The sequence below is a fragment of the Halichondria panicea genome, chromosome 4, assembly GCF_963675165.1.
Source record: "Halichondria panicea chromosome 4, odHalPani1.1, whole genome shotgun sequence".
NCBI classification, from domain to species: Eukaryota; Metazoa; Porifera; class Demospongiae; order Suberitida; family Halichondriidae; genus Halichondria; species Halichondria panicea.
The window spans coordinates 7,147,529-7,166,406 of record NC_087380.1 but is presented as its reverse complement, the minus strand read 5'-3'; the positions used below and the strand labels follow the sequence as shown (position 1 = coordinate 7,166,406).

Here is an 18,878-nt window from a genome sequence, read left to right as displayed (position 1 = left end):
ATAGATACGGCGGTGTCGGAGGGGAGGGTGAAGCAGGCCTCTGTGCAAGATCTAGTGTGACACCATAATAACAATTACAGTGAAAAACAGTTCACAAAAAATAATCTGGTAATAATGATTACAATTATAGTTGATATGGACAACAGTCAAGTCTATCTATCTGTTGTATTATCGGTTGAAGGTTCAAATAATTGTTCCATCATGAATTTGTACAGCTTCTTGTTGACCTCTTTGACCTCCGATAACTCTTGCTGCAGCTTGTAATCAGCCAAGCTCTGTGAACAATCGTGTGTGCATGTGTGTGAAGTGCATGGCGTGCAAACATAGAAAACCAATGGCATAAAAATGAACTTTGTTAAGACGGTGTTGGGGTTGGGATGGGTTGTTTATTTCTAGACCAAATCTGCCATTTGAACTGACTTGTCGTTTTTTAATTTAGCGTCAAGGCGTGGGTATTACAGCAATTGACGTTGAATACATTTAATTTAGAGGTTTTTAAGTTGGGGTAAAATTCGCCAATTCAATTACTTGCCAAATTTTCCAGTTACACAGTATTTACCTCTGAGAAGTGTTTAGACAAAGTTGGTAAGGAGTAGCCACAATCCAGTTCCTTTAGTGGACCTGGGGTAGTAATAAGATGCATGTCAGTACATGCCACACGATCACACACACTTACCTGTGTGTAGTTCACAGAGCTGTAAGGGTGGAAGAAAAATAACACACACAATCATGAGATTGTAATTAAAATTGTACCATGCGAGGCTGTACTGTACTTACTGGATCAAAACTTCTCCTTGTCTGCACTAACAAAGACTTGTCTCCAGCGTGGCCTTTATCTTTCTTGAAGTGAAGCTGTTTCTTGAATGGTGCTATGGAGAGAGGGGTGGGTAGGAACCAGGTCGCCCGGGTCTCGGAGGGTTTACTCAGGTCAAAGTCCAGTCCAGGCTTTAGCAGCGCCAACACAGGTCCTGCAAAGATAGAGAAATGACACTACAAGTTGATGAATAGAAGTTACTACAGGAATTATGCACATAATAACAAATTGTAGACTACAGAACTGGAGTCTTCATTCGCAAGTATTGACCAATAAGAAAGGAGGCAGTCATATAATTATACCGTATATTTCGAGGGTATAAATGTTCGCGGTTTTCGCTGTTAAGCATGTACCGTGAGCATTTATACCCATAATATAATATCGCTGCATGTATGCTGCAAAAAGGCTACTATTCCACGGAAAGAAAAACTTTCTAACGGTTATTTATACCCTCGAAATATGCCCGCTATATACGGTATATACACTAGACTCTAATCACCTCTCATCTTGACTTGTCTAATGGTTTGGCGACTGGCTATGTCCCACACCCTCACAGCGTCCTCCCGACAACTCGACACTATCTGACTAGACCAACAACTCACTGTCAGACCACTGATAGCAGTGCTGCAAATACAGAATCAATAATAATTATTATTAATAGTGTTCCAGCAATTGCATACATAAGCAAAAGCAAATATTATGACAACATAGCCCCTTAGGCTCTACTAGCAATAAGGCCTACAATGACAATGATTTGAAGGCCTCTTTCTAAGCTCTCAGAAAATCGTGGCATTGGATAACGATACTAGAGCTATGGCTGTTCAACTACACCCCCTCCCCCTTTAATAGGGCTGCTACCATAACTTGAATTCCATAGGATCCAATTGATTGAATCACCTGTGTCCAATAAACTGTGAATGGCTAGTGGTCTCTTCTTCACTGAATAAACTCAGTGCTTGCGTCTTGGAGCTCAACTGGGAGGGAGGGGAGGAGCAAAACACTCTCTTTAAAAAGGGTGACAGGTTGTAAAAATAAATTTAGTCAACTGATGACATAGCTCGTCCATTTTTAAAAAGGGCAACAATCAGTCAATATACACAATCTAGTGTTTGGACAACACACTGATGTCACCATGCACTCACGTGTGTGTAGAGGTTCACTTGTGAGATGGTTCCGTTGAATCCTCCCACAAATAGAAAGTATTCGTTTGCGTCCATAGTAACAGAGGTCAGGCCAAAGTCAAATAATATAGAGCAAAGCAGGCTACCGGAAGACAGCTCATACACCTGCATAGCATAACAATGGTGCACTATAAAAACACTAGTAACCAAGAAGTAATTATGATCTCTGTAATTATATCAAATACTGTATAGTGGGTACTTTTAGTATGAAGTAACAAATTTAATATTTCGTATTCTAAATATTCGCACAGCTCACAGGATAGTGACGTTGAATCTATTGCACATAATAATTTCGCAGTTTTAATTTTCGAATGATGCTCTACAATACGAAAAATCCGAAAATTTCCACCACACGAAAATAATCCGCTATACAGTAGTAGATGTAGATGCTTGTAAAATGGGCAAATCTTAATTACAGAAAATGCTGACTCCTCACTTTGCAGGTTTGGTCGAGTGAAGCAGTGACTACCCTAGCCTTGAGAGCACCCCCCTTCCCACAGTGGAGACTGGTCACGGCCTGAGAGTGGTGGCTCCACACGTGACGTGTGAGGGAAGTGTCACTTGTGAGGCTGGTGGGGGCGTGGTCAGTGTACGGGAGTCGACACCCACTTGAATCAAATGCATCTGACAGCAACCTAAAATAATTCATAAGATGTTAATTTGATTAGGAATATAATAATTAATCTCTAGTTTACCCAAAATACATTTTAGGCTATAAAAAGGCAAAATTTGTGAGATTGAGGTTTGAAAATAGCCACTGTGGAAAAATCGAGGCACAACACTGTTCGATAAGTATAGACACTGTAGCTTGAATGTGTCGGTGGCTGTTCTAGCTGACATTCTCTCTCTCACCTGGCCACCTTCCAGACGACCACTCTACAGTCGTCTCCTCCCGATAGTAAGTGAGTTCCATCGTCAGTGAACTGGAGCACCCTCACCGGCTGGTAGTGGAGGGAGGCAACGACGAGAAGATGACCAGAGCACGCCTGAGGAAAATTAGGATCGTATTATAAATAGAAAATGGTATGTCGTCAAAGAATTAATGAAACACCATACTGTATTAAGATATTGAAAGACACAGAACATATAACGGTGCAGCTGTAATCAATAATAATTATGACCAACATACCTCCCAGACGTGTATCTTTTCGCTGATGGCTGCTGCACAATAGACCCCATCAGGAGATCCAGCCAATGCTAACACTACTCCAGGGCAAGCTATCTTCAACTGCACTTGTTCCTGAGGTAATGTAATAGTGTAAAAATGATCAAATGCAGCAGCTTAAAATAATACTAGAGCTCTGAGCTCAAGTCTTCAATTTATATAAAGACTTGACAATTGAAACTGATCTGTACAATCGCCTTACGACCGTATCGAAGCACTTTGCTTGCAGATTGTACAACGTAACAATTCTAGATTCTGGGATGTATATTCTAACCTTATACGAGCTCCACACATAAATGAGAGGCAGGGATGGAAGAGAGCAGAGGAGGTGATCATGACCCAACAAGCACAGACAAGCTCCGCCATTGCTCAGATCATCAGCAGAGCCGCACTCACACGAGTAGACACGATGCACAACACCTGTGTATACGTCCCAGGCTGCTACATGAAGGGACTTGCCAACTACAGAGCTGCATAAGCACAACTCCATTGTAAAGTTCCTCGGTAAAGCTCTGCCACGTGGGTTGGAGGAAAGAAAAAAAGAAAAAAAAGTGATTCTGCCAACTCAGCACAAAAATGGCTGACTCAGCACTACTAATTTCCCCGCAGCTGCATCCATATGAACTGTATAAATACATAAACTATGTATTGTACTAGCTTGCTTGTTCTAGAGCTAGCGTATTGTATTAGCTAGTTAGTGTGTGTGTATAGCTTATTGTGTTAGTTAGTGTGTGTCTTGAATTTGTGCAAAGAAAGAAGGCGGAAGGAGAGAAGGGAACTATTAATTAAAGTGTGCATTAATTGGAATAAACAGATATGCAGTCCTCCCCAAGCCAAGACGATTACAGACAGTCCTATCCAAGTCTAGTAGGAATAGCACCACTTTTGGATGGTCAGTGTACCTATTGTGCATAATTAAGCACTGTGAAACCCTGTGTATGCACGCACACACATACGTAAATGCTTTGAGCTATTTATACCATTATTATTTATTCTATAGTATTGGGAGACCTGCCATTGCCCTGTGGGTTGCCCACGTCTGTGGAGAGGTGTGCTCTGGGCACTAAAGGGATAAGTGCTGACACTCGACGCCTCCTCAATACCACGGACCCTATCATCACAGCCAAGATAACAGAGGCTCTCCTATCAGTCGATTGCAGCTTCCTGTGAGGCGTAAAAATGAACCATTGTCCCTCTATTGAATATTACGTATTTTAACGGAGTTATGTCCACATACGTTTATAGCTTTCTATGGAGCTTTGAGATACTAAAAACTACTACCAAAAATAAAATACGTTTGCACATGTATTGTGCGACGCTACCATTTAGGAGCACTAGCATTACACATACAAAATTGTAAAGCATTATTATGGGAAGTAAAGGACGTAAAGATAATTATTGAGTAATTATTTTCATTCTGCAGTGATTTGAAGGAGCCCCCTCCCCAGACCGTCCCCGCCTCCCCCAACATGAAGGCACCACCGCTCATTCAGGCCGTTATGTTCAACATGCAACCTGTTATTAAACTGGACAAGATTGACCCAAGTGAGAGATGCAGCCACTGATAAGAAATTCATGCTACAGCATGCACAGTTATAGTATTCATGCACATACATGATTGTAATACATGTGTGTTGTGTCCAGAATGCCTACAGGGGACTAATCTACATAAAAGCCATAGACCCACACAACTAGGTGGATGGACAAATCGTAAGCACATCTATTTTTGATGTTTAGTTTATATTCAGTCTCTGTATTTCTCTACCAGTTGCTGATACATCAGTCAGTGTGGTCCCTGCTAGCAGTGCTAAGAAACAGAAGGTCAACAAGCAATCCAAGAAAAGATGTATTGTATCTTCAAGCTCAGAATCAGGTACATTAGTAAATGTTTATCTTGTACTTCAGGCTGTGTACGTTTGCAACATTTCTAAGTAAATGTATACCCACCTCCCACACACACACACACCTTCCCCCCCACACACACACCTCCTCCCACACACACCAATTGTATAGCTCAACACAGTATGTGTTTTTCTCCTCATAGATAAAGCCGTACATGCAGTGCAGCAGCGGAAGCAACCACAGGCCACTAAACGTCGTAAACTAATAGTCTCAATTCCGCGTAACCTCAAGAGAGAGAGTGGGCCCAACCACCTCACAGTGCGACTACCTCGATCCAGGCTCTCTGGTGTACTACCACCACCTGACTACAAGAAGGGGGAGGAGTCTGGCTTCACTATGATTGAGGGACAATCAGTACCACTCGAGCATCAAAAATGTGAATAATATTATTTGTTACATGTGTAATAATAATAATTATAGTGTTGTTTTCGTACTGTGCCTTTTGGTGTTTAGTATAGATACATAATTGTGTATTCTAAATTGGGGGAAGTGAATTTTCCCTGATGTTGAAACGATTTTATATTATTTTGTAGTTCCCAAGAAAAAGAAGAAAAAACATCATCATCACAGCAAGCACAGTAAGTGGCATCCACATTCAAATGTATTAATACAGTACGTGTTACCAATTTGCCAATAAGCAGATTCTGAGCGTGACTTGAAGCTGGCCAAGTTTATCAGATTATTGGAGTCTTCAGTGGACCTAAGCGTTGGAGGTATGTGCTACGTATACTGTATACCGGGAGGTTGTACGCTTTTACGGAAAGACCGCTAGAAAGAATTTTGTGGATTTAATTTTCCTGGACCAGCAGCCTTTTGGCGCATGCATGCATGTGATATTTTGCAGTACATGCTTAATCAGCGAATAATGCGAAAGTTTTATACCCTCGAAATATACACGCTGTATGGTACATCACATACTACAATGTACTGTGTTGTGTATACATGTACAGATGAGCTACTGACTAGTCTGGTTGTGAACAAGCTAGCCGCTGAGGTGTTCTCGTTAAAGCAACATCGGCTACTCCATGAGGTGAGCCAGAAACTTATAATAATGCTGCAATTTTTTTCCTAAGCTTGCCCTGTGTACAATATTAAGTACTGTACATCTAGTCTTTTTTGGGAATGTTTAAGCATAAGGGTTAGTCAAATAGCTCTAATGGCTAGTATGAAGACTTGTTAAATGCATCAATACAACCTTATCTCATAGAGACTGTATTGTTTCATAAAGTGTTATTCCTCTACTCAGGTACCTGTGGACAGGCTGGTGGGTCTACTGCAGGTCATGGACACTCATGTACTGGACAGTGCTCAGCTACTGCTACACATACCTCCAGTAAGCCTCACAATTCTGTATGCCGTATTAGAATATTTTGCGAGTGAAAAAACCCTTTGCAAATGAGCCAAATCAGCAGATAATTTTACCCTTTGCGATGCATTGTGGCAATGATCGTGTGTAGTTACCAGTACTGGTTTAGGTTTTGCAGTCTTATTTTTACAAAGTTCGCATAATTATGTTTGCATTCTAGTAATACGGATAATACAAAAATAGCCTTTTACGCCACGCCTCTGTAACTTGACCAGTTTTGTAGTTCCTAAGATGCCCCTCCCCCTTACAGGAAGGTGTGGGGTATGAGCCTCGCATGTGGAGGGAGCATTCTCGAGATAGAGTTCTTCGTTCCTGTGATGCGGCCATTTGTATACTCCATGTAGCCACGACACCACACATACCCAACAATGTGCTGGTGGAGGAGTCCATTGAACAAATCATCACTGTCACCAAATACCATCTGGAGAATAACATCTATCCACAGTTTGACTTTGTCTACAAAATGGAATACAAAGGTACTAACCGATTAAGTTGTGTGCAGTAAAACTATAAACGTTTCACGGAAACCGGGCGACGGCCCAACTTGTCCTTTTTAGGTAGATTAGGTTCTGTCTTTATTTTATTTTTCGTAGAAGTGGCCGAAATTATTCAACTACGCTAAATCTTTCAGTTTGGTATTCATACGCACCTAATTATGGTTTTGCTGTCACAGAGACAAATCTCTGTTGCAAATGCACTGCAATCCACTGTAGATGTACGTACATGTATGCATGTACAGCCGTGTTGTTTAACCTTTTTTAATACTTCAACTTTTTAATACTTATCGTAACTCTGTATTACTGATACATAGTCTTCATTGCTGCTACTTGTACCCTGCACACAGACGCGGCTGTAGCACATACCAAGAAGCGTCGTGGTGGTGCTGGTCACTCCACTGACAGGGACACTCTGGCTGTGTACCACAAGCTGACAGTAGTACTGGGGGATGTAGCACACCTGGTGGAGAGCCACCCTCTCACTGATGCCACCATACTCAATGTGAGGGAGTGTGGTAGTCTCAGAGCCTTGTTTTACATAGTTAGCCATGAGTTTTACAGGGCATTAATTTTAGCAAGGCTACCCCATTGGAGTATATGTATTGTACATGTATACACAGTTGTCTGGTATTTTAGACCATAATTTGGAGCGATATTTCAAGAGTTTATATGATACCCCACTACTGCAGTTGACAGGACTTGGTATAGTGCCTTTCTTTGTGGAGAATGTGAGTGTCCTACAGCTGAGTGCCCTGAGGCTAGTGCGTTCGGTAGGTCACTCCAAATCCCAAATGAACTGATGATAAATGATCGCATTTTGTGTGCTTGCAGATATTTTCTCGATATGAGAAGCACAGAGACTTGATTATAGAGGAGATATTTTCCTCCCTGGCAAAGCTGCCCACAAGCAAGAGGAACCTGCGCAGCTTTAAGTAAGTGTAGGATTATACTATGGCAAGAGTCCATAATAAAAGAGAAAGAGTATCGAACAAAGCATTACCTTACATCAGATGTATTAACCTGACATCCTGCTTGCTAACTGACCAATCAGAGCGCCAGGAGCCGCCACTTGCCTCGAGGCAGCAATAATGTTATTGCCAAATTGTCATTATTGATCTTGCGTTTCAGACAAAGTTCACGTTACTTTCCATCTGATGCACAGTATGTGTGCTCTCTCTCTTTTATTATGTACTCTTGACTGGTTGTGTAATGATGTGTGTGGTTGTGCCAGGTTGTCCAATGGTGGGAGTATACAGATGCTAACAGCTCTAGTGCTACAGTTGGTCCAGTGTCTAGTCTCACCTCGTGATAATAGTGATGGGACTGAACTCAAGGTACAGTTATCATGTACTATGTGATTTGAGCTTCTCATTACAGCCTATGTAATATTTACCAATGTATTTGACTGATGCATGCTACAGGGAGATGAGCTTGACCTGCAGCTGACCACAGGCTATGACCTTGCGCTCTCCATTGCAAACAAGTTCTTGACAAAGTTTCAGAAAAAGTAAGTTTTCTTAAAAATTGTTTCTGGCTCAGAAATAAACTTTCAGAAAAGTTCTTAACAAAACAGTTATGACTACTCCACAGTGTACTTGTATGTACAGTGTATCCTCTGTATTCTATAGGTGCACTGGTGGTAAGGACGAGGATGACTACAGACCACTGTTTGAGAACTTTGTACAGGACTTGCTCTCCACCCTCAACCTTCCAGAGTGGCCTGCCTCTGAAGCTGTGCTCACACTACTGGCAAGACTACTGGTGAGGTGGTGGGGGGGGGGGAGGGGAGGGGTGGATGGTTGTGTGTGAAATGAACGGCCCAACTCTAGTTATAAGTACAGTAGTAAATTATAGCTTTCATGTGTGATGATCCTTACCATAATTATGGGTTTGCCCTCCTGATATCTTAATACAAGGATGTGCCCGCACTGGTCGGTGGTGGTTGGTACTAATCACCTCTAGACAAAGTAACCAGGCCTATTTCACCACATTAAAGAAGCAAATAAATGGAATTGAGGTTTGAAAATAACCACTGGTTTGAAAATTCTGGTCACATCACTGTTAATACAATGTCTTCCTCCCTCAGACTCGCACCTTCAGTGTTCGTAGCAATGAGCAAAGTCTTCGCCTCACGTCCATTGATCATCTGGGGACAATAGCGGCTCGTCTGAGGAGTGATGTCATGGCTGGGAGTGAGAGGGACGCACAGGAACACATCGAGATACTGGCCCAGACTCTAGAGTGTCAGGATGACAGGAAGACTCCATCACCCACTGAAATGAGGAGAATGGTACCGCCTATGATATAGATATTCAATAGGGCATCTTTGAACGGCCATAACTGGCATTCCGTTGGTCCAATAACGTTAATTTCATATTATTTCAAGAGAGGACTTTCAGAGGATGTATTAAATCAAAAGTCTATTTTTAGCTATGGTCGAAATTAAGACCCGTTTCAAATTTGAGATTTAAGCATACCATCTGTCCTTTATAAGCTTTCAGAAAATCATAAGTTGTTGCGTCAAGTTAATGTGTTCTGTCTCCTCCCTTGCAGGATGCGTTTGCTGATAACATGCAGCAGTTTCAGAAGTGCCTCATTGCCTACATCAACAGGAAGAGTGATACAGACCCTGCCTACACTGTAAGCCCAAACATATCTCTATCTATATATTCTTAGTAGCTCATTGAAATGCCCCTACTTTTGTGCCTACATGTACTGCTTTTTACCTCGTCGGAGTCTAATGTCGGCAGCACCAGCAAATAAGTTTCTTTTTGTTGTGATCTTTCCCCCTGATAACTGGTTTACTCTCATACTAACCTCCTCTCCCCCCCCTCTCTCACAGTATGCGAGGGATTTCTACATTGCCCAGTGGATTTATGATAGTCAAGTTGAGCTTGAAAAATTACTCAAAGACCCATCAACAATTGACGATCTGGACGCCATTGACACCGCAGAGATCACCAACTCAGCTATGGCCATGCAGCAGTCTGAAACAAAGATTAGTATGTTACGGTCTTTACTCAATCCAAAGAAGAGAAACTCTCTTAAGAGGTTGGAGGGTGTGCTGGATGATAAGAGAGCTGTGGTGGTCACAAAATCACTGGCCTCGTATAGAGCACTGTCCAAAAGCTTTGATATGTACCTCAGAGATGTGAGTTGCAGTGAGAATACATAGCTAGCCGATATACATGTTAGAGTGTCCGTAATTTGAATGAGCAGTAAGCCACGCCTACGTTAAATTTCGTGGAGGTCAGCTTGCCCACGAAAATAACGAATATTTTACCCCACAAAAATTACCCGCTATACGGTACTTGGTATTACAGTAGAACCTCGATTATCCGGCCCTCGATTATCCGGAACCTCGATTATCCGGCTTGGCAGTTTTCTTTTTAATCAGATTACATAATTCAGAAAATGGGCGTGTCCCTCAAATGCGCATGCGCGTTGCAGCTGTTACCATGGAGACATGCCTGCTTTTCTTTTGCGCATGCGCAGACAACCATGTGGCACTGCTGTTCATCAATAAAGTGGGTGGATCAAGGCGTGGTTTATCTATTCGATTATCCGGCATATTCACTTATCCGGCCTGCTTCTGGAACCAAGGTGTCCGGATAATCGAGGTTCTACTGTACATAGCTCACCCCCTCAATTTACTATTAATCCACTCCAGCATAAACTACAATATTAAAAGGCCTGGAACTGAGGCTATGGTTATGTACACACTCTATCCCCTCCTTCCAGTTTATTCGTGTACTGAATGACCCTGCTGTGCATGTAAGGACGAGGGCTATGAAGTCACTCTCTACCATAGTGGCTGTTGACCCTGGAATACTCTCCAGGGTAAGTACTACCAGCAGCCAGGGATGTGCCCACACTGGTCCATGGTGCTAGACAAAACCATGTTTTAGGCTTAGTTCACTGCATAAAAGAGGCAAATTTGTATGTTGAACTTTGAACTTTTGATTCAAGATTGAAAATAGCCACCACTTCAGAAGTCAGGGCACATCACTGCCAACCCTAACCAATCATACTGTGTGTTCATATTTAACTTGTGTACAATCTTCTTGCATGTATAGTTGGATGTTCAGAAGATGATTGAGATTAGGGGCAACGATAACTCGACACTTGTGAGAGAAGCTGCAGTGGATTTTGTTGGTCGTTTTATTCTGAACAGACCAGAGCTGACACTGCAGTATTATGACATGCTCTGTCAGAGAATCAGAGTAAGGAGTACTGATTGTATACGTAGTAGTTTTGATATTGTAGTATTGACTAGACTTGTCAAGGATCTCCAAGTTTGAAGACTACCGATGGAAGACGGACTTGGGATTAATGAACAGCTGTACATAATGTATATACATCATGCAGACTATATTGAGGCTAACACTATATAGAGGCTATCACTGTATAGAGGCTAACACTATTATAGAGGCTAACACTTATAGAGGCTAACACTTATAGAGGCTAACACTTATAGAGGCTAACAGAACGCATGATACAGGACTCAGGAGTGAGTGTTCGCAAACGTGTGCTCAAGATCTTCAAGGACGTGTGTGTACTCCAGCCTGACTGTGTCAAGGTGGACGAGATCTGCCTCACCATTCTCAAGAGAATAGAATTTGAAGAAGTGTCAGTCAAGGTATGTAGAGTGTGGAATAAAGAGTCTTTGCCTGCAATTGGTCTACTCTAAGTATGTTTGACTGGTCCAACATAATCTCGGTGAATAGTCTAGCTATTTGGGGGGGGGGGGCTTATAATAATCAGTGGTTGGGATACTAATCACCTCGTTTAGGCCTCACATTGTGTGTTGAATTAAGGATTATAGTCATCATTTGAAAATTTATTCTGGGTGTAATTTTTATATCCCTGAATAATCGTGTGCCTGGCAGCTTTAAACAACCAATGCAGTACACATGGTTCAAGGTTGATGGGAGCAGACTTAGCCCTTGACTATACATGTGTGTGTGTGTGTGTGTGTGTGTGTGTGTGTGTGTGTGTGTGTGTGTGTGTGTGTGTGTGTGTGTGTGTGCAGTACACATGGTTCAAGGTTGATGGGAGCAGACTTAGCCCGTGACTATACATGTGTGTGTGTGTGTGTGTGTGTGTGAGCTGCTAGTGTAGCCTCGTGTATACTCCTTCACTCACTGTCCAGCAAATGATCGTGGGAGTGTTCCGTGAGTTCTGGTTCAGCCCTCCCCCGATCAGCTCTGAGACTGACTCTCTCCTCAGGAGGGTCACCAGCATCACCACTGTCGTACGTTGCCATTCTACACACCACTATATATTTCATGTGGTGTGTTCATGTAGTCACTGTGTGCTGTTATGTTACTTGTGCTTGCAGGTTGGTATGTGGAGTGAACACGAGTGGTTTGAGCAACTTGTGAAACCGGTAAGTTTCTTTGTTAGTAGCTTTCCTGCAATTAAATTGGCTACATGTATTTTCAAACTTCTTTTTCCCTCAATTGTGACTGTTTGCCTGTCCACCACTATCACTGGCATTTTGCTTGCTCACACTAGATGTTGAAATCAGAAGACAAGGCTGCTGTAGAGTCCCTACTGTGTATTTGCCAGAAGATGGTGGACTGTTTAGTACAGAAAGTTCTAACTCACGATGAGAACGTGAAGGGAGAGAAAATGGACTTAGTCTCGTGTGCCAAGACTCTCCACTTATTCTGTAGCCTCAGGCCATCGCTACTTTTGAGTCATGTGTCCACCCTCCATCACTATCTAGGATCAACTACTGACGTGAGTATTCTTAAGTACCTGTACTGTTGTCTATTATCGTATAAGCGCTTTATTTTCAAGGAACTAAAATTTCGCGGATTGCTCATTTTATGGAATTTTTTATTCGAGGATGGAGGTTCAAATGACCACACCCCTAGGCCCTATATACGGTAGAGAGGTCTTTACAATACCGGGAGTAAACAACGATTCCCAATTTCGAGGTTCAAGGTCAATCCGCAAAAAACGCGAAATTGTAGTTTTGAAGGTGACTAGAAAATAGTTTTGCATTAGATATTCCTAAGCCCACTATCCACTATATTATTGTTGTTGAGACATAATTATTTTGTTTAATGCTTTATTTACTCCCCCCCCCACACACACACACACACACGCACACTCACACACTCACAGGCGATGGTCCCACTGTACATGGCTAGGATCTTGAAGGATGTAGTCCCTCTCATGGACAGGCCCTCCCCCTCGTTCCTTGCTGCCCTCGAGGGTAACATCGTCAAAATCATCATGAACTATGGACCTATAGTAAGAAAATACTATTACAGTGACAATAACAATAATAACAATAAATTGTCAAATACAGTACACGTTGCCTTACACGATTTCTACCATTTCTAGTCCTAATTGCATGTGCTATTGTCAACTATCTTTTATTGTTATTTCTCTGCAGCTGATAGCCAGTGGTGTGGAGTGCCTGGGGGCTATTGTCAACAGAGTGACACACAACTATGGACTAGTGCACGACTGCTATGCACGGTTCACAAGTGAGCACTAAAGGAAAATGTAGTTGTACATAATTATGTTCTATCCCCCCCCCTACACCTCTAAATGAAGTCCTATAATAGTAATATCTATTGTCTGCATTCTAGAGTGAATACTGATGGTCCAAATTCAACGATTTTATGATTTTCTGAAAGCTTAGAAGGAGCTCTTTCAGATAGTATAATTATGGGCATGGGTATTTTGTTTGTCAGCCAAAAATTTACTTTTCGATTCTCAATGTAAGCTTTCAAAAAATCATAAAATTACTGTTATGAGTACTGTACCCCCCTCCCCTAGATTGTATGAACTCTATGAGGGTGATCCGCAGTACGACCCCGAATGACTCTCACTGGCAGTCACACAGAGGCTCTCTCCTGCGCTCCATCTTCACTGTGGGTGTCATGTGCAAGTACTTCAATATGGAGACAGTACCCGTCAAAGAGGGCACAGTAAGTTGGGCCAAAAGCATTTGTATAGTTATACCATAATTATAGCGGGTAATTTTCGTTGATGCAAATTTCGTATGAACTGATCAATTAAATATTTTGTATTCTAAATATTTGTACAGCTCAGCTGACGTTGAATCTATTGCGATAGTCTCGCAGTTTTAATTTTTGTTTGATGCTCTACAATACGATAAAATACGAAAATTTCCACATGTACGAAAATAACCTGCTATACGGTAGCATCAACTGTACACATCACGTGTTCTTGCTAGCACATTCAACTGATTGTACTTATTTTAGGAGAATTGTCTCTCGATTTTCGTCTATTATCTATATTTGCATAATTTGTACTGCTCCTGTTCCTATATACTACAGACACGTCCGTCAGCCAAGCAGGTCTACTCCAACCTGTTGTACTTTATCATCAATGGCGATAAGGAGCTACAGATCAAAGCCACCCAGGGGCTAGGTCAGTCTGTGACACAAGTGTGTGTATTGTAACACAAAGCATCAGGCTTGACATTATTATACATGTATAGACAAATAGTCCATATCTCTCAGAGCTTTACGTACGTTCGCATACAGTACATGTTCTTCAGGATCATTTTACTAAAGGGACCAGTTTTGCACTTATATTCATTGTAGAAAACTCTTGTTTGCCTTATCGTATTTTCATAATGCTCATGCACTCTGCTAGTATTGTTCGCCTGCTCTGTGTAGGATTGTTGACCATTCGTTATCCTGAAATGATGCTCAAACCAGAGGTCAAGAAACTATATTTTGAGTGGCTGGCACGCGACTCTGATCCAGCCAAGAAAATGCAGGTGAATATCACTAGTAAATGCGTTGATCCTAACCTATTGTCTTATTGTGTGTGTGTGTATCTATATATTGGTGCCATAGAGTTGTTCTGTATATTTTGCTACGTTTGGTTTTGTGATTGGAACTTTATAAGTACGTTTACAGCGTATAATTATGTGCAGGTTTTGAGGAATATTCTCAATTATCTAAAGGAGGTTGAAACTAAACTACAGATGGCCGACACTCAAGGTAGTCACTGTCCCTGGTGTAGTCACTGTCCCTGGTGTAGTCACTGTCCCTGGTGTAGCTTGATCTGTGCATAATGCCATTGTTTGTATCAATATAGCTACGTTGTCTGAGGTGGAAAAAACTGATTTGCTGGAGTTTGGAGATCAGCACTCAAGGTACAAGTAATCTGTTAATTGGCACTGCTATATACTCTCATATGTGCCTCTGATTGAGGGGATGTCCCTTGTAATTAAGACTAATTACCCTATCCCCATTATCCTCACTCCCTCTATATCTCCACAGTGTGAGCAGCAGTATAGCACAGACATTTCTTACTCCTATACTGGAGGCCATGCTGCACAGTGACTGGGCTGTCAGGAATGGAGCCATCAAGTCGGTGGTACAGATCATGCATCAGGGTCTCGTTCATCCTAATCAGGTACATGTAAGAGTATTAGAAACCAATGCTGTTACTTGTGAAGGTATTGGATATACTAGCTATTCACACCACTACTATAGTATATCGATCGATCGAATGTATCTGCATGTATACCTAGCAGTCTGTCTCAGTATCCACTGTCCTGATGTATTGCCCCTCCCTCCCTCCCTCTAGTGTGTCCCCTACCTGATAGTGATGAGCACAGACAATGAGGCAGTGACCAAGAGCCAGGCTGACAGGGAACTGTCTGAACACACTCAAAGATATGGGCATCTCTTGCAGGCACGTTTAATATAAAGGCTAGCTTCGTAGGCTAGCTAAAATGTAAGTGATAATTATACATCTTCCTACACCATCATCTCCACAGACCCAGTTGACCAGTGGAATAAAGAAATCATACGAGCTACAGCAGATTATAGCTGGGGTGAGTGCTCTTTTAGTGTATGATAGTACTTCCTGTGATGTCACTTCCTGTGTGTATTGGTACAGGAAGTTCCACGAGGGTTTGCTAATGACTCGGTGGGCAGCCAGCTCGGACTGCTGGGTCATGTGTACACTCTCCTGCGCTCAAACAAGCAACATCGCAGAGCATTCCTGAGATCACTGCTGCGACACTTCGAGGACTATGAGGTCTGTTTACCATAAATAATATTGTTACCATTTCTAGAGTTTTTGCGAGCATCTTATGGATTTTGAGTGCTTTGCAAGAATAATTATAATTACAAATATCTATACCAGTATTTGTGTGGCATCACGATCTTGCCAGAACTCAAAGGTTAGATCGTGAAACTCACTGATATTTGGCTGATTTGCAAAATATTCAATATTTTGTTTTGAGGTTGTAATAGCTTTGGAGCCTGTAAACTATGCTTAACTATGCTTATAGCCACCCCAACCCTACATGCATGTAAAAGCACTACTCTGTCTATCTGGTTGTTTGTTCATGTACTGTATGTACAATCATCTTCTTCCTCAGAAGTGCAGTATTGGTTTCCTGCTCTACCTGGGTGACAACCTGGCCTGCCTACCCTACAGCACGCTAGAGGAGCCTCTCTTCGTGGTCCATCACATCGACCTCACCGTGTCCGTCACCGGATCTAATCTATTACAGCAGTTCAGAGAGGTGTGTGAATCATTTCTGCTATCTACTAAGTATGCTTACAAATCTCTAAGTTGAATGGGGGTAATTTCGAGGGTTTAAATTTCGCTATAATTGGCCATTTTTGTGAGTATTTTTTAGCGAACTTGTTATATAATATCGAACATGCATTTTCCCTTGAAAGCTTTGCGGAAATACGCCCCTAAAATTAGCAGGCCACTATACATGTTTACATGTACATGTTTTGATTTGAAATCAGACATTCTAAATATTGTGGTTAAAATCATTTACATACCATGACTACATTGTGCATATGAATGTAATAGTTACGCATCTAGAGGGGCCTTTGTTGCTCACCCCACTATAACACTACCTTGCTGGTAATGAACTGTTGTCAGTGTGTGCATTACTGTTGTGTATACAGACCCTAGGTACTGTCTCCACTGGACCTGCCCATCTGGACGATGAAGATATCCACTCACTCAGTACGTTGATACCTCTGCTATCAATTCTAAAAATTGTCAATTTCTAGAGCTAATTGTCAATAATAAATCTCTCTGCTTGTCCCCATACAGGCCAGCAGCCTTGTGACTTGAGTCAGCTCATTGACTGCTGTCGATCCAGTCAAGGTTGTGTGCTCCTGTTACTACTCAAACAGCATCTTAAGAAATGCTACGGACTCTCTGACAGGTAAGCTGTGTGTGTGTGTGTGTGTGTGTGTGGGTGTGTGTGTGTGTGTGTGTGTGTGTGTGTGTGTGCGCGCGCGTACGTGCGTGCGTGTGAGTGGGTGTGTCTACGCAACACTGTGACTTTCAAGCATGTACCATCAAAGCAACCCTCATAGGCCGACCATAACTGGTACACACTTTGCAGCACTTGGAGCTGTGTATGTGGCCACATTCAAAAATCACCCAATATTGTGTTTCTACAGCAAGTGTCAAAAGTACTCGCCCACTGAGCCCAGTAAGACATATGACAAGGCAGTCTCTCGTCGCTCTGGAGTGAACTTTGACCCTCGGCAGGTGATGGAAGAGGCTAGGTGTGAGTGGATGGGTGAGAAACAAACACTGAAAACCAAGGACGATTGTCTGAGACAGTACACGGAGGTACATACGATTGCATCTGAATGGCCTTGTGTGTTGTTGTGTGTGCCTCTGCTGTACCTTGTTTGTACTGCCTCATTAAATTATAATCAGCACAGAGCGTTTGCAGCTTGTTAGCAATATCGTAGTTATGAGTTTGTAATTGAAGTGTGGCCATACATAAGTAAGCATTCATTATTTAGCTACATTCTGTCAAATTAGATATAAGTAACTCCAATGTGCCTATTTAGCTTTAAAAATAGCTATGTGATAATTTGTCTACCTCCCCTCCATTTAGTTCAAGGATCTGATGAACAAGTTGGACCCATTTGATGAGGATGGCTCTGACCAGGAGACCACTAGGGGACCTCCCACAGAGACTAGGGGACCCCCCACTGAGCAGAATAGGGCTCACGACAGCAAGGTGGGAGGGGGGACAAGCATGAATCTCTACGTGTGTGTTATTTGAGAGCCTTGTAACTTGCTTGCGATTAAGCCTGTGACGTATAGAAGCTGTCATTATGCTCACTCCGACAGCCTCTTATGATTATTTTCGCTATACTTATAGCCTGCCATGAATAGAAACCCTGTTAGGCCTATTTCACAACTTCACAAACACTCTTGTATACAAATGACTACTATAGCCTGTAATGACATGCCTTCAACTTATTCAAATACTGGAACTATATTTAACTACAGGAGGCTGTCCCAGTGACCAGACCCGAGGAGGTAGAGTCTACCACACGGCGGTTATCTCGAGTGTCCTCTGCTAGTAGTCTGACCAGCACCTCCTCACACAAGTCTCGGGGGAGGAGAGGATCAACCTCAGACAGAAGAGTCAGGCCCAAGAAAAAGAGAAAAATTGTATCCACGATTTTTTGTGTGCTGAATTAATGTTCGTTTATAACTTGTGTGGGAACGTCCAATTTCAAATCTCAGCAAAATATGCATTTAGTAGCTGTTTGATAGTGTTACAATAAAATGGTGTGCTTAGATTAGCGATTGCTTTCGGGCCCACATTGATAGCTGTGCTTGTAGCAACTAAAATTACCTATGACGTACATAGTAAATATGTAGGTGATTGGGGCCCTTAGAAATCACTAATATGAAGGTTTCCTTAACCAGTTGCTCAGATGATCAGTTCTGATGAGAGTGATGAAGATCCCGACTACTACACTCGTTGAACTTTGAACTTATCGACTCTCCCACATGTTGCGTTCATTGGTTTTAAATTATTATCATGTTTAGAATTATTATATCATCACTTCATTGATACGCCAATATTAATACCATTCAAGAATTTCTTTAACAAACCATAAATAATCATGTGAAAGTGAATGTAATTATTATTGTGCCC

At 42.0% G+C, this 18,878-nt stretch overlaps 2 protein-coding genes across 4 annotated transcripts; one reads left to right on the top strand and one right to left on the bottom strand.

Annotated features, from left to right (window-relative positions):
• Positions 1–52: 52 nt before the first annotated feature.
• LOC135334737 (WD repeat-containing protein 18-like) lies at positions 53–3,704 on the bottom strand. Its single transcript, XM_064530019.1, has 11 exons — positions 3,435–3,704; positions 3,125–3,235; positions 2,848–2,981; positions 2,432–2,630; positions 1,957–2,100; positions 1,712–1,788; positions 1,314–1,438; positions 778–968; positions 677–695; positions 560–621; positions 53–275 (listed from the first exon to the last, which is right to left on the bottom strand). Exons 1-11 carry the CDS (start codon positions 3,648–3,650, stop codon positions 153–155), a joined length of 1,401 nt encoding a protein of 466 aa, XP_064386089.1. The 5' UTR covers positions 3,651–3,704; the 3' UTR covers positions 53–152.
• A 66-nt stretch (positions 3,705–3,770) lies between these two features.
• On the top strand, positions 3,771–18,854 carry LOC135334721 (nipped-B-like protein). Of its 3 annotated transcripts, none has more exons than XM_064529998.1 (44): positions 3,771–4,052; positions 4,161–4,326; positions 4,584–4,705; positions 4,805–4,870; positions 4,929–5,033; positions 5,205–5,438; positions 5,596–5,640; positions 5,704–5,775; positions 6,013–6,092; positions 6,309–6,395; positions 6,679–6,904; positions 7,273–7,427; positions 7,615–7,695; positions 7,757–7,857; positions 8,157–8,259; positions 8,347–8,432; positions 8,554–8,686; positions 9,012–9,215; positions 9,479–9,565; positions 9,768–10,076; positions 10,667–10,765; positions 11,002–11,148; positions 11,403–11,564; positions 12,078–12,179; positions 12,267–12,314; positions 12,443–12,670; positions 13,061–13,189; positions 13,335–13,428; positions 13,724–13,875; positions 14,248–14,341; positions 14,593–14,696; positions 14,856–14,922; positions 15,020–15,077; positions 15,205–15,340; positions 15,515–15,622; positions 15,708–15,764; positions 15,830–15,970; positions 16,320–16,463; positions 16,864–16,924; positions 17,015–17,129; positions 17,371–17,545; positions 17,820–17,945; positions 18,221–18,385; positions 18,655–18,854. In XM_064529998.1, the coding sequence occupies exons 1-44, from the start codon at positions 3,977–3,979 to the stop codon at positions 18,703–18,705; spliced, it is 5,301 nt and encodes a 1,766-aa protein (XP_064386068.1). In that variant the 5' UTR covers positions 3,771–3,976; the 3' UTR covers positions 18,706–18,854. The 3 variants fall into 3 exon arrangements, with proteins under 3 accessions (XP_064386068.1, XP_064386067.1, XP_064386069.1); XM_064529997.1 differs by having other exon boundaries at positions 16,317–16,463; XM_064529999.1 differs by having other exon boundaries at positions 3,772–4,052; positions 11,427–11,564; positions 16,317–16,463.
• The last annotated feature ends 24 nt before the right edge of the window (positions 18,855–18,878 follow it).